This window comes from Telmatherina bonti (assembly GCF_933228915.1).
Source record: "Telmatherina bonti genome assembly, chromosome: 19".
NCBI lineage: Eukaryota > Metazoa > Chordata > Actinopteri > Atheriniformes > Telmatherinidae > Telmatherina > Telmatherina bonti.
This window is the reverse complement of record NC_136617.1, coordinates 26,815,603-26,828,615: the sequence shown is the minus strand read 5'-3', so window position 1 is coordinate 26,828,615 and position 13,013 is coordinate 26,815,603. Positions and strand designations below refer to the sequence as shown.

The 13,013-nt window shown below is 37.9% G+C and overlaps 1 protein-coding gene across 2 annotated transcripts in view; it reads left to right on the top strand.

Moving 5' to 3' along the window:
- Positions 1–5,426: 5,426 nt before the first annotated feature.
- The window catches only part of fhod3a (formin homology 2 domain containing 3a), a 58,496-nt gene continuing 50,909 nt past the window's right edge, over positions 5,427–13,013 (top strand). For both annotated transcript variants that reach the window (XM_079259007.1, XM_079259006.1), the window contains exons 1-2: positions 5,427–5,955; positions 11,209–11,318. In XM_079259007.1, the coding sequence (XP_079115133.1) occupies positions 5,791–5,955; positions 11,209–11,318 (275 nt within the window). In that variant the 5' untranslated portion in view covers positions 5,427–5,790. The remainder of the gene's footprint in view (positions 5,956–11,208; positions 11,319–13,013) is intronic.

Here is a 13,013-nt window from a genome sequence, read left to right as displayed (position 1 = left end):
CCACATAAATTGTATACCTCAATAATGTTTTTATGTTTAAGGCTTTAAAGCTTTATTGTATTGTGTTTATTGTTAAATGGTGTGGTGTTCCTATTGACTTCAAACTACTCATTGATACAATAGACTCATTCAGACAATATTAACTTGTGATAACGATTTTTATGCAATGTTTTCTTTTCTCCAAACACCAGCAGCTCTCCTCAGTCATGGTATTAGTGTGAACTCAAGTTTAAAGCTTCACTTTATATATATATATATATATATATATATATATATATATATATATATATATATATATATATATATATATATATACATATATATATATATACATAGATAGATAGATATCTATCTATCTATCTATATATATATATATGTATGTGTGTGTGTGTGTGTGTGTGTACATATGTTACTCGTCACACTTTTCCATTGGATTTAATGGGAAAGTGTGTCCAAAGACTCCAAAGACTTTAAGACTTCATTACTTTTTAAAGACTAATACTCCAAAAACATTGACAGATTATTTATAATGTATGCTAAACAAATGTTTTTTTTTCTAGGAAAACTAAGCTGGGTTTTGTTGTCAATGTTGGCAAATACAGCACTCAAGTCCTTCCTCCTTGGCTTAACCAAGCAGCATGATAAGGGGCAGCTGCAGCTAACAACAGATAAGGTGGATATCCTCTTTGTACCAGTGGGACCTGAATGTGTGTGTGCACTGTACACAAATAAAAAGCATCAAGAAGGCAGTGGATGGCAATTAATGGCAACGTTTTTATAGCTCTCATGGTCACGTGTTGTCATTATCTGGTGGATATCGCTAACAGCTCAAAGGTTCAAAGGAAAACCGACGACTCTTCACTTTGATTCAGTTCCCCCGTCCTTAGCAGTCATTTGGTGGCGGGGGACACAGGACAAGACAAACAACCTTTTAACAGAATCAAAAAATGTCCACCAGATGTGGAATGGACAATCAACTGCCTTGACTGGTGAGAGAGGAGACAACGGGACATTAATAATAACTTAAACTTGGGGATAAACAAGTTCATGCCAGTCATGAAAACATAGATATAAAGATGGACAATCAAGCTCTAACTGTAAGCTTTGTCAAAAAGGAAGATTTGAAGCCTAATCTTAAATGCAGACTGGATCTCTGTTTCCCAGACTGAGAGCTGGTTCCATAAGAGAGGGGCCTGATAACTGACGGCTCTACAAGTAAACCACAAGATGTATTTTCCACAGGATGATATTTACAGATAATGTATGTAACACATTTACAGTTTAATCTTTACATGTAGAGTTTGGGCCTTGCTGCTCTTCTGCTGAACACTTGGTGGTGATATATGATTGGCTATAGGACAACAAGGTCGTATTTATGTTTACATGCAGCAGTAAAGAGGCAGAGTTCAAGGATTCAGTAAAAACTCCTTCTTTTCATCATTTAGCTTGTTGCATCTTCGGACACATCATCCAGAAACCAAATGGTGTAAAGTTACACAATGAACCCTGGAATAAAACTTCTTAGCTCAACAATTAATCATGATTGCTCAGTCATTTAACCCGCCAACTGTAAAATTGGCATTTCAGCTTTACATAACACAGTCACTTAACCTGTCAGAGTTAATGTTTAGCTCAAATGACTAAGTACACATCCTGGTTTCACAGTGACACATCATGGTTTATAGCACTCTTTTCAGCCTCTAGAATAGTTTCCAATGCCTTTTTAATCTATTCCATAGATAATAGGTTCAAACAAAAAAAAAAAAACTTAAGGTTTTAATGCAATTCTCATTTAAAATAAAAGGAAAACCTTCCTTATAACAGAAGGATTAAAACCTCTGAAGCCTTCACAAGTGAGCAGTAAAATGGCATGAGTGAGCTCAACCTCTGTTGTTGTTTTATCCATCTACTCCTGAGGCCACTTGACTGGGGCCCATTAAGGCCAAGATTAGAAATTGCCTGTGGAGTTGAACTTGCACACAAATTCAAAATACCAGCTAGCCTTTCTCACAGGAGGCTGGTTGATGGAAAACACAAGTGTGTGTGACTGTGATTTTTAAAATGTCACCTCAGAAATTTTTCTCATCCAGAGCTACGTCTGATTAACCAGACAGGAACACCACGACTTCTTCTCCAGCGAGATGTCCAAAGGTTGACGAAGAAGCTGCCTGTTGAAATAAACATGCAAATCCTCAGCAGATTTTCTACAAGTGGACTTTAACACCTATTTACCAGGTTTTGGTCTTTTGCTACACAACCCAGCTTCACTAAAAAGTTGGAACAGTGTTCAAAGTGTATAAAGGAGATGCTGCAATCAAGCAGGAAACTGTTTTAATATGTGTACATTATATATATATATATATATATATATATATATATATATATATATATATACAGTTGTGCTCATATGTATTCATCTCCTTTCATGAAAGAAAGGGCTGAATTTACAAAAATCACTCAAATAACTGGAGACTTAAAAAAGGAACAATAACTAAAAATTTGCAAAAATATAATTTAGTCATATAAGACATTGTTGTTTTTTTTTTATTTAATTGAGTTGAAGAAAGAAAAAAACAAAAACAAACAAACGAATTGGTCCCGGACAAATTAGAGCACTTTTCTGTTGAACAGTGGGACAAAATACCTGTCAACAGGTGCAGAAGTCTGACTGAGAGGAACATAAAACACCTGACTGTAGTGGAAACATGAAAGGATTTTTCAACAAATTATTAGTTTATGAGTGATGTATTATGTATTAACTTATCTTATTTGATTAAAAAAAAAAGATTTCTAAGAAAACAATGTAATGATTTCCATACATTTTTTAAAATTTATTATTACTTTAGTCAATTTCAGCTTATTTTACAGGCAGCTGTTTTTTTTTTCCTTCTTTAATGAAAGGGTATGAATAAATATGAGTACACATGTATATATATCCACATATATTAATTAATTAATTCATTCATTATCTCAACCGCTTGTTAATGTATAGTGCTGTCCCTATTTAGTGTTCCAGCCTGAGAATGTCATATAAATAAGCCCTGCAGCAGACAGTCTGAAGACCTGAGAAGGCCATCAGATCTTCCCTCCCTGCTGTCGAAGACTTATTACAGATTACAGATTTACTGCAGAGCACTAAGCAAAGTTACTTCACACATTGTTTGAACTGCTGCAAAGTGGCAAACAGTCCAATGGCACATAATGGTAGAACCTCCAGAAACATAGCTGTTTCTTTTCAGTTGTACCCACAGCAATTTCACAATAAAGTGAATTTGATTTTTACCCAAAATTTATAAAACACCAAGATTTTTCATAATATTTTACAATGATTCAATATGATCTTTTGTAAGGTGTGACAGAGGATCATTAATTCTGTGTGTCAGACTCTGCATTTCAAGCTTCAGACAGCCATTGATTTGAGATGTATTGTTTCTTTTTGCATGTGTAATAAACATAGCAATTTTCTGCCCTCTTGTGGTACTAATGAGATATTTGTTAAAGGCTGATGATCAAATAATATGGATGATGTAACCAGAGGTTATGGACCAGCTCATTTTAATTGATCGTATTTAGCTGCCAGTCTACCTGCAGCAGGGAATGAGAAGCTGACATCACATGTAGGTTAGTTTAGACACCGTATTATATTCTATCCATCATGTGTCTGCCCTGCATGGGCATGAGGCATCATTATTTGTGTTTATATAGACACAGTATCAGACTCAATTAAAACACATGCTTGATCAGATAGAGAAGGTTGGTGTAAGCCTTTCCATGCTGAGCGTCATGTCTTCCTGTCCAGTCAGGCCTTGTTCATCATGGTGTAACAGAACATTAAAATGCAGAACTCTCCGTTAAAACATTGCAAATCTGTAGACACTACTTTGCATTAAGCAGGATGTACTGGGGTCTCATAAATCTGCATAGAAGTTTTCTTGGTGATTAAAAAATATAGATGATAAATGAAAAAACGAATCCAAAATGTAAAAAAAAAAAACAAAAAAAAAACAACAACATACATTTCTTTCTTTCTTTATAATTATTAAAGATTTGGCTCTCCATATAACTAAGCTTTGACTTTTCCTCCTGCATTTAACTTTTTAGCCGCATGATGGCGCCACTGCACCTTTAGTAAAAGTACAACCCACCCCACTTAATAACCTTCCAAATGTTAAGTGGTAACTTAACTTTTACACCATTTTTTTATTCACTGCAATGTCATTTTGATCAATTTTTAATGCCTTTAAGCGCTGTATTAAAGGTTAATCCACTCTGCAGTGAAGGTAGAACTGCACTATTATCACTGCACATAATAATAACGTTATTAATTATGCATCACTGTAAAAACAATAGTGTTGTTGTCACTGCTGCTTCCTTAGTCAGAGGTGTGTCAGACACTGACTGATAAATTTAGGATACGTTGAAAGCGGCCTTTTTTTTTTTTTTTTAGTTCTTTCAAACTGTGAACTGCACAGCGATTCGTACCGACCGATCCTGATTACTCCTGGTCCCGAATCAGAATCTTGCAGACTGCTGTTGTTGAGGCTCCAGTTTTTAATGGCTCTCAAGCACCTTACCTGGCAAACAAATAAATGTGTAAATAAATTGTGGGAAAAATAACAGATGTTTAAAATGTAAAAAATGAACATAGGAAAAATAAATATATGGAAATAAAAATAAATGTGAAAATAAAAAAACAAGTATCAAAATAAATTACTGTGGAAATAAATATAAATGTGGGAATAATAAAGGTGATTAAAAAATATAGATGATAAATGAAAAAACGAATCCAAAATGTAATAAAAAAACAACAACATACATTTCTTTCTTTCTTTATAATTATTAAAGATTTGGCTCTCCATATAACTAAGCTTTGACTTTTCCTCCTGCATTTAACTTTTTAGCCGCATGATGGCGCCACTGCACCTTTAGTAAAAGTACAACCCATCCCATTCAGATGGATTTCCTGAACTTCTAACATGTATAAGTTTGATATCTTTTTCCATGTTGCTGTCCGGAGATATTTTATGAGTGCCTTAGTAATCTTTACAATGAAAAGACTGTTACTATTTAATTGTAGTGTAAATTAATTTAGTTTAACGTCAACCACTGGTAATTTTAAAAACTTTTCTTTTTGTATGAAAGTTTTTTTTTTTTTTTAATTTATTTATTTTTTTCTGTTCTTCATTTTTAAATTGTATCTTGGGTTGCCATGTTAATTTAATTTCTGTATTGCTCCAAATAAAATGCAGTTCATTTTCATATAGGAAGCCTCTGGTAAGCCGGAGACAGTGATCTGAAGGGAGGGAGGGGGGTTGAGAGGGAGAGGGAGAGGGAAAATAGACACAGTACGTTGGAGGAGGGTGAGAGGGGGTGAGAGGGGGTGGAGGGGTGGAGGGGGATTTACTGGGACTCAGACAGACAGCAGACCGGCTGTCCCAAGCTGCGCTGATCCTTCACTCTTCGGCACCAAGCTGCCTCCCCTCTATCACTGACCACCTGCTTCACCGAGAATAACTCAGTGGCATAAAAAAAAAAGCCCCAGAGGAAGCAAAACTACAGCAAGGAGGTGATACCAGATCCCAACCGGCGTCTCGTGCCGTTCCTCCGCCTCTCCACTCGTGTGTCCCGTGGAAGGACTGGCTGCGCGCAGTGCGCACTTGGCGACGGGGATTTGTTGTCGCTACGAGCGGAGGAGCCCTCACTGCGCGGAGCTCACACACCGCTTCGGCTCTCATCAACCCAGGCTTACCCCCCCACCCCCCTCAGAGGAGCCACTTTCATGGATGCACCATGGCCACGTTTGTCTGCAGGGTTCAGTTTTTAGACGACACCGATCCGTTCAACAGCACCAACTTTCCAGAACCGACCAGACCGCCGCTGTACACCTTCAGAGAGGATATCCCCCTTATCAACCAGATAGCAGGCATCCACCGTCTCCTCAAAGCGCCACACAAGGTAGGATTACCACTGTAGTAAACAGCTCTGGAATTAACTACCCACGTGTAAACAGATGAAAGACAAACTACTGTAAATCTATAATAAAGCAAGAAAATCACAATCCTACAACCAGTCCTACATGACTGTAAAAAGCTATTTTTAAATCACAAGTGACTTGCATTCTGGTCTAAGTAATAAAACAAGGTTGCAGATGTTAACCTTAAAGCCATCAACATCATCAAACATGTAGTCCTACTACTTTAGATTAAATATTCTCATGCAATCCCACATGAGAATATATTTGCTTAACTCTAAACTTGGAATATGCTGCTGTGTTTAAGAGAGTTGCCTCCTTACAGTGCAACTGTTGTAGGTGAACCTGATTTTTTTGTGCTCGCTTTAACAGGTGACTTTAAGATATTAGTGCAACAAGATACGTTCTGAGTTGCCTCATTCATCTAGAAGTGACACACACACTCCATGCACCCTGCAACCTCAGTTACAGATGAGCTAAAGTAAAGCACGACGAGTATGAATACGTGTCAAAGATTCTTTTCAAGGCTATTTCAGTTTTTTAAAGCAACCCTAAAAAAAAATAACTGTGCATTCCTCACTGACATGGTTGACACAAACAGATGCACACCCTCAGAGGCTTCATGAGTGGGATGGTGGAAGCACTGGATGCTACTTTATGTTTTATGATTTATGTGTAAGGAGATGCTTTATAGTGTAAGTTGAAAGTGTATCTAAAATAAAAGTTAGGCACGGAGTGAAAAAAAAATGGCAAGTTTCAACTGCTGGCACACAGTTTTGTCAGCAAACCAGCATTCAACAGCAGAGCGGTTTTCCAAACTATCAGATCTTTCGCTGCCTGATCTTTAAAAGCCACAAAACAAATGAAAAATGGCCCGCAGAGCAGAAAAGCTTATGATTACAACCTATACGCGGACAGATGGTGCAGCCTGCGTTCGCGTTTGCAATTTTCTTTCCATCAGGAGAAGGCTGTGCGCAATGGCAACTGGATATTGCATTTAGATTATAGGGATGAAATAAAATGGTTGTAGCTTTGCCCCGTCAGACTGTTCAGATCTAAACTCGGGAGCTTCATAGGCTGTCAGGGCTGTGATATTGTCAGAAAATGTGAAAAAGAATTTGTTTCTGATGCTTCCCCATTCAAGTCTGTTTCTGCACATCTCAGTCTGTTAAAGTAGGCTTTCTTTCATTGTGCTTTAACCTCCTGCACTCTCCTCTCAGAAGAGCCTGCTGTATTATTATGCTGTGATGCGAGAGCTTTGTGTATAGCTGGGCTGCATATAAAGTATAGGTCACTTGTCCCAGAATTCCTGTGGCCATGGCCTGGATCCTTGCAACACTTTGTTCACTTTGGATGCAGTGGTTTTCCTGACCTCTTCCTCCACCTCCTTTTCCACCTCTCTGACCAGGCACCAGTTTGTACACACCAAACCAAACACACACACACACACACACACACACACACACACACACACACACACACACACACAAAGGATGGGCTGCCAAGGCTAAATCAGCGTGCATGGGACATGTTATTTTGTCCAAACTGCTGAATGAAGATGTTTCCTTTTGATTCTCAGAGATCATTACTTTTCTCTTCAAAACCGAAACAATAAAAAGGAAAAAAAAAAAAAAAAAAAGTCCACCCAGTCAAAAAAGTGGAAATCGGTGAGTTCAATTGAAATAAATTACCTTCTGAAAATGAATAATCAAGTGCGGCTCAGTGCAGAGGCTTCACCATCAGTCAAGCAGCTCCAGTTCTGCTAGAAAGAAAAAAACAAACTCCCATCCTGTGAAAAGACAGTAAAGCCCAGACTTCTGAGCTTTTATTTAATTACCAAAGGGAACCCATTAAAGAAATATTGGGAGATTTAATGGCCACGTGGAACCCCCACCCCATGGTCTTCAAAGAACCCGATCCTCCACGGCTCTGATTTTGACAGAGAAGGGTGCTCGGAGACTCTTGGTGGAAGTTACGTAAGAGTATCGTTAACTGTCGACTCACCACGATCGCCGGCAGGCTCGGTGTTGTTTTAACATGGAAGTAATTACAACCAACCCCATAGCCCCCCCCCTTTTTTTTTTCTCTTTGCATTGCTCTTCTGGGAGAATTTGATTAAATGAGTGTAAAGTACTGGCCTCTAAGTGTTTCCCTAACCTGTCCCAGAGCTTTGAGCCTTGAAGACTTTGTGGTTCTCATCTGGAGCTGCCTCCCTTCTGTCTTCATCCTGCATGATGTGTTGTTACTTCTGTTGCCCTAACCAAAACGTTTAAGGAGAGAGAGACAAATTTAGTTACATAATAATCTTGTCTAAGCAGTATTTGAGTAGCATATGCTGATGGAAATGGAGGAGCAAAAGGCAGCAGAGAGCAGAAGGGCAGATGGAAGCACTGTTGTCGGGCATTTGTAGGAAATTTTCAAGGGAGTGAAGAAAACTCTGAAGAGATGCTGTAAAATATATAACATTTATATATTTTGGCCAAAGTGAATGTTAAAAAAGATGCTGAATAATTCTTCCACAATGTGCCAAGAAGTGCTTTTGTCTTATTTCTGTGTAGAAAAACCAGGGCAGTGGGACAGGGGATGATTAACCCCACCCCCACCCTCTCTGCTTCAATCGGAGATTGACCAAATCTCGCAAAGTGTGAACAACAATGAAACTGGAATTTGGGTGTATGGCATGTGTTAAATTTGGCCCATAATTCTCTGTCCCTTCTGGCTTTGCTATATTTGAAAGTCTCGGTGAAAGTGGTGTGTAAAAAAAACCTCTGAAAATTCATTTCTAAATTCTTTTAACCTCTACTTTGAGTCTCGCTCAGCAAACGTTATTGTGCTAAAGCATGTGTATTCAAGTAAAGGATGATTTTTGGACATATTATTACATAAACTTAAATATTGAAAGTTAAGAAGTATGGAAATCTCCCATCATAAAGGCTGCAGAGTGAAATGTTTATTTAGTCCTCCCTCAAGTTAGCTGAGCATTGTCCTCTTTGGTGATGATGTAATCTACTGGTTAAATTTAAAACTGGTTTAAAGCAGATGCCTTTGGTAACATAAAAAAATGAAGAAGCAAAAAACACAACTATATAAAAAAAAGGAAAATAGGCTCAACAGATCTGAGAATGACTTTAAAGAGCTAGTTGTGGACACCCACAATGTACTGATTCCCAAATTCCTTTGTTTACAATGACCATATTCTCCCCAGCAGGGATTAAGCAAAAGTACTAACAATGGCAAAAGCATGAGCATGAGCAACCTGCATTTCAGGTCCTTTTATATGTTTTCTGATACTATGCTGAAGTGATAGTGTACAATTAAAACAGGATCTTGAGCTGCTCAGCATGCTAGCATGTAGGAAAGCCGTCATGCTAAACTTAGCATTATCTTCCAAAACTGTCAACTTAGCATTTTGCACAAAATAACATTTCCTCCTCATTTTTTCATGTTCACATTGTATCATTACATACTTTTCTTGAAACAAATACAGACATAAAAAACATTTTAATGAACCAAAACAGCCATGCAGTTACAGTTGTGTGCGATAGTTGTGTGTTTTGCTAAATGGATTAGCTGCTGCGGATGGATTAATGTTGTTGTGAGGGGAAAAGAGGAATCTGGAGCAGGACCCAAAGCCATTTGGTCTGATTGTGGTATATGATGATTTCCATTTTTTTGGGATTGAACTGTCACAGCAAGTGATCAGTTCATGTGTAACTTAGGTTTATGGCTTCTGCTTTGTTCAGACTGCAGGCAGACTTTCCACATCACATCTTTGGGGCACACTTTAGCACATGCTAGTGGCCTGGTTGAATTTGTTTGTTAACACATCTTTCTATCTCAGTTAATCTAGCCAGAGCTGGGTAGTCTATAGGCCCAGAGAGTTTGACGTTAAAACAGTGGAAAATATTTGGGGTTCTTTTCCTTCTAGACTCTTTAAAACCAGTCAGGTTACTATCTAATATCCCAAGAAATGAATTGAGGCTCACAGAGTTGCAAAGCCCAACATTTTCCTGAGTAATACTTTGGTTTTTGCTTTAGTTGTGCCTCTATTCCATACTTGCAGCTCCTGTGGACACACCCACCCTTTAGCTCCTGTGTGCATGCTGCCTCAGACCAGAGTAAATATAGCAAGGTTATATTTATACTGTGAGTCCATCCGACAGTCCGTCTCTCTGTTTCCTACTAAAAGGGAGGGACAGACAGTGAGCAGTAGCAGCTCTTGTGATCTGCAGTTTGTCCTGTTAAAAAAAGTGTCATCCAGCCACTTCCCACCAACACCACTGAGCTGCTAAATACCGATGCATAGCTCAACTGATCTCATATTCATACGCAAGCTTTACCCAGAAGCTGCAGAACTAATAGCTGATTGTTACACCATAATGATGCAAGTCGCTTTTTATAAGTTGTCTCTGGGACGGCTGCTTGCACCTGCTCTCAACTTGTGACTGTACTCATAAACATCAATGCCAGTGGTTTGAAGATATATTACCGCGCACCTGGTCTCAAACTTAGCAGGGTTTCCCATTACACAGCATCATGGGTCAGTTCTGATGTGGGCCACTCTGCAGCTTTGGTTTAGATCATGCATTACAGATAACATGAGTGCAAGATCGGCCTGCTTCTGGGAACTCTTACACAGAAACAGCACAATCTGCCACGTGCAAAATGTTCTGATGAAAATTATGTAAGAAGTAATAACTGTGAAAGCTCACTGCGCAAACACAGACACTTCAAAATGCTGAAGTTTCACGTACTCAATTTAAGCAATATTCAAGTGTCATATTTCTCACAGCTGGTATTTAAATGTGCTTAAAATCTGCCCTTTATTCTATGTTCCACTCTGGTTTTGGTTTGATGTCCTGCAGCTTTATTACAACTTAATTCCCTCAACAGCTCTGTAATGCCAAAAGCAGAGACACACTGGGTTAGGATTTTTACTTCTCACACTGTATGCATTTGTCTTAAAACGCCTGGCCCATAAACTGGCTTTATTTTACAGGCCCAAACTGTTTTAAAAAAGGGTGTGAAACATGGAGAACTATTGTAAGTGGATATTTTAAAAAGTAGGCCATTTTCTGTGGCTGTTTGGTGTATATACATCAGTCACCAGGGATGTATTATTTTACATGCCATTTTATGCTTACAATTAAAATGGGTGCCACTTAATGTTTTATATAGCTAAATAAAATCATCATCAAACGTTTGCATTAAAACCGTTTCTTTGTCTCATTTCCTAGCTCGATGACTGTGCACTTCAGCTCTCCCACAATGGAACTTATCTGGATCTGGAGTCTTCTCTGGCTGAGCAAAGGGATGAGCTGGAGGCTTTTCAACCAGATGACACAGGGTAAGACATGTATACCTCTTATAACATACAAATTAACACATTAACCTTTGTCCAAATCAAGATCCATTTTATAAGAGAGTGATCAGATGCCTTGCACCCTCTCTCCCTCACACGCATATTTTCTGAGTTTCTTCATTATAAAATGAGGAGAATCACAAGCTGGACGTGGATTTCTTGGAAGCACAAGTTTGTGGAAAGTATGAAGCACTCTGGAAAGCAGGTCAGATGTGCCATCCTTTCCACAGCTATAGACATTTTCTCTTTCTTTTTATCATAGATATGCTTGTTCTTTTTGCAGCAAAATTTCACAACTTGTGAAATAACATGAAGAAGAAAAGGTCCAGTTAAATGAAAATAAATCTTTAGTGGCGTTATCTTAGTCTAAGAAATCTCTCAGCAGTATAAGTGCCTGTTTTTTGGCCTCAAAAGAAATTTCTCACTCAGGCTCAGGATTTTAGCCGGGAACCCAAATAAGAAAGCAAACCACTAAAATGTGTTTTTGCAGAGTCAGTCAGCAGAACTGAGGCAAAAGATTTTTCAAGAGATTTTTGGTTCTTTTGCTTAAATATTAGTAATTCTTTCAGTCTAGTAGAAAAATAATCAACAATACCACCTGAGGGGGGCTGCATGTTTGCCAGTACTTTACCACAGACTATGGTTGAACTAGTTTTGAATTTGGTTTTGGTAATTTATCAGTGGTCCAACTTTCATTCTTTAAATGTATGAAAATGAACCTTCATTTAGTCATTCATTCATTATCCTAACCGCTTAGTCCGAGGAAGGGTCACGGGGAAGCTAGGGCATATCCCAGCAGTCTTCGGGCGACAGGCAGGGTACACCCTGGACAGCTCGCCAATCCATCACAGGAAAAAGAACCTATTTAAGCTAATTTTTTACTATATTTACAAGTTCAAACTTTCGGTGTTAAATTTTTATACAAAAATAGGATTCTAATTTCCTAATTATCTTATAGAGTCCTGCGCCTGATTCATACGTAAATATGTGACACCTAGTTGTGAAAAAGTGCATGGTATTTGTCATTCATATAGTAACAGTTCAGTGAAATGTAAGTGACCTCTAGCCTGATTTATTACTCTATTACAGTTGTTAATATATTAGCATATGACAGCACACTGACCCTGGATCTGCTGGAAAGCCTGACTGCTCTGAAGCAGCTAAACCTATTCTTTCAAGTGATATTGTTTAATCTAATAAAAAAAAAAGCACCGCATCTTTATTTTAGAAAGGAAATTTAATTTCTTACTACTCTGCTCTTAAACAACCAATATCTCACAAAAATAAAATAAAATAAGCTATAAGACGTGAATCAAGACTGAGAAGTTTTGCTGTAATTTTTTTTTTTATATGTAAAAAGTCTACTTTTTGTGATTAGTTATGCTGTTGTTCTCTCCATAGTTAGCTTTAAAACTAGCCAGAAATGGATTTAATTCAGAAGTCACGTATAATAAGTTAGTAATATTAATTTAGTAATGGCACTAAAGTGGTGGGCTAATTGTTTATGTTACTAATTATGTTTGTTCACTAACCACTGAATAAATTCAGTAGTCTAACAATGAACCACCACTGCTAGCGGCTTTGGTGTTTAAACTTCAGCTAATTAGCAAAACAGGTTAGCATCTCAAGAAACTGGTGGGCTAATTGTTTATGTAACTAATTATGTTTGTTAGTTAACCA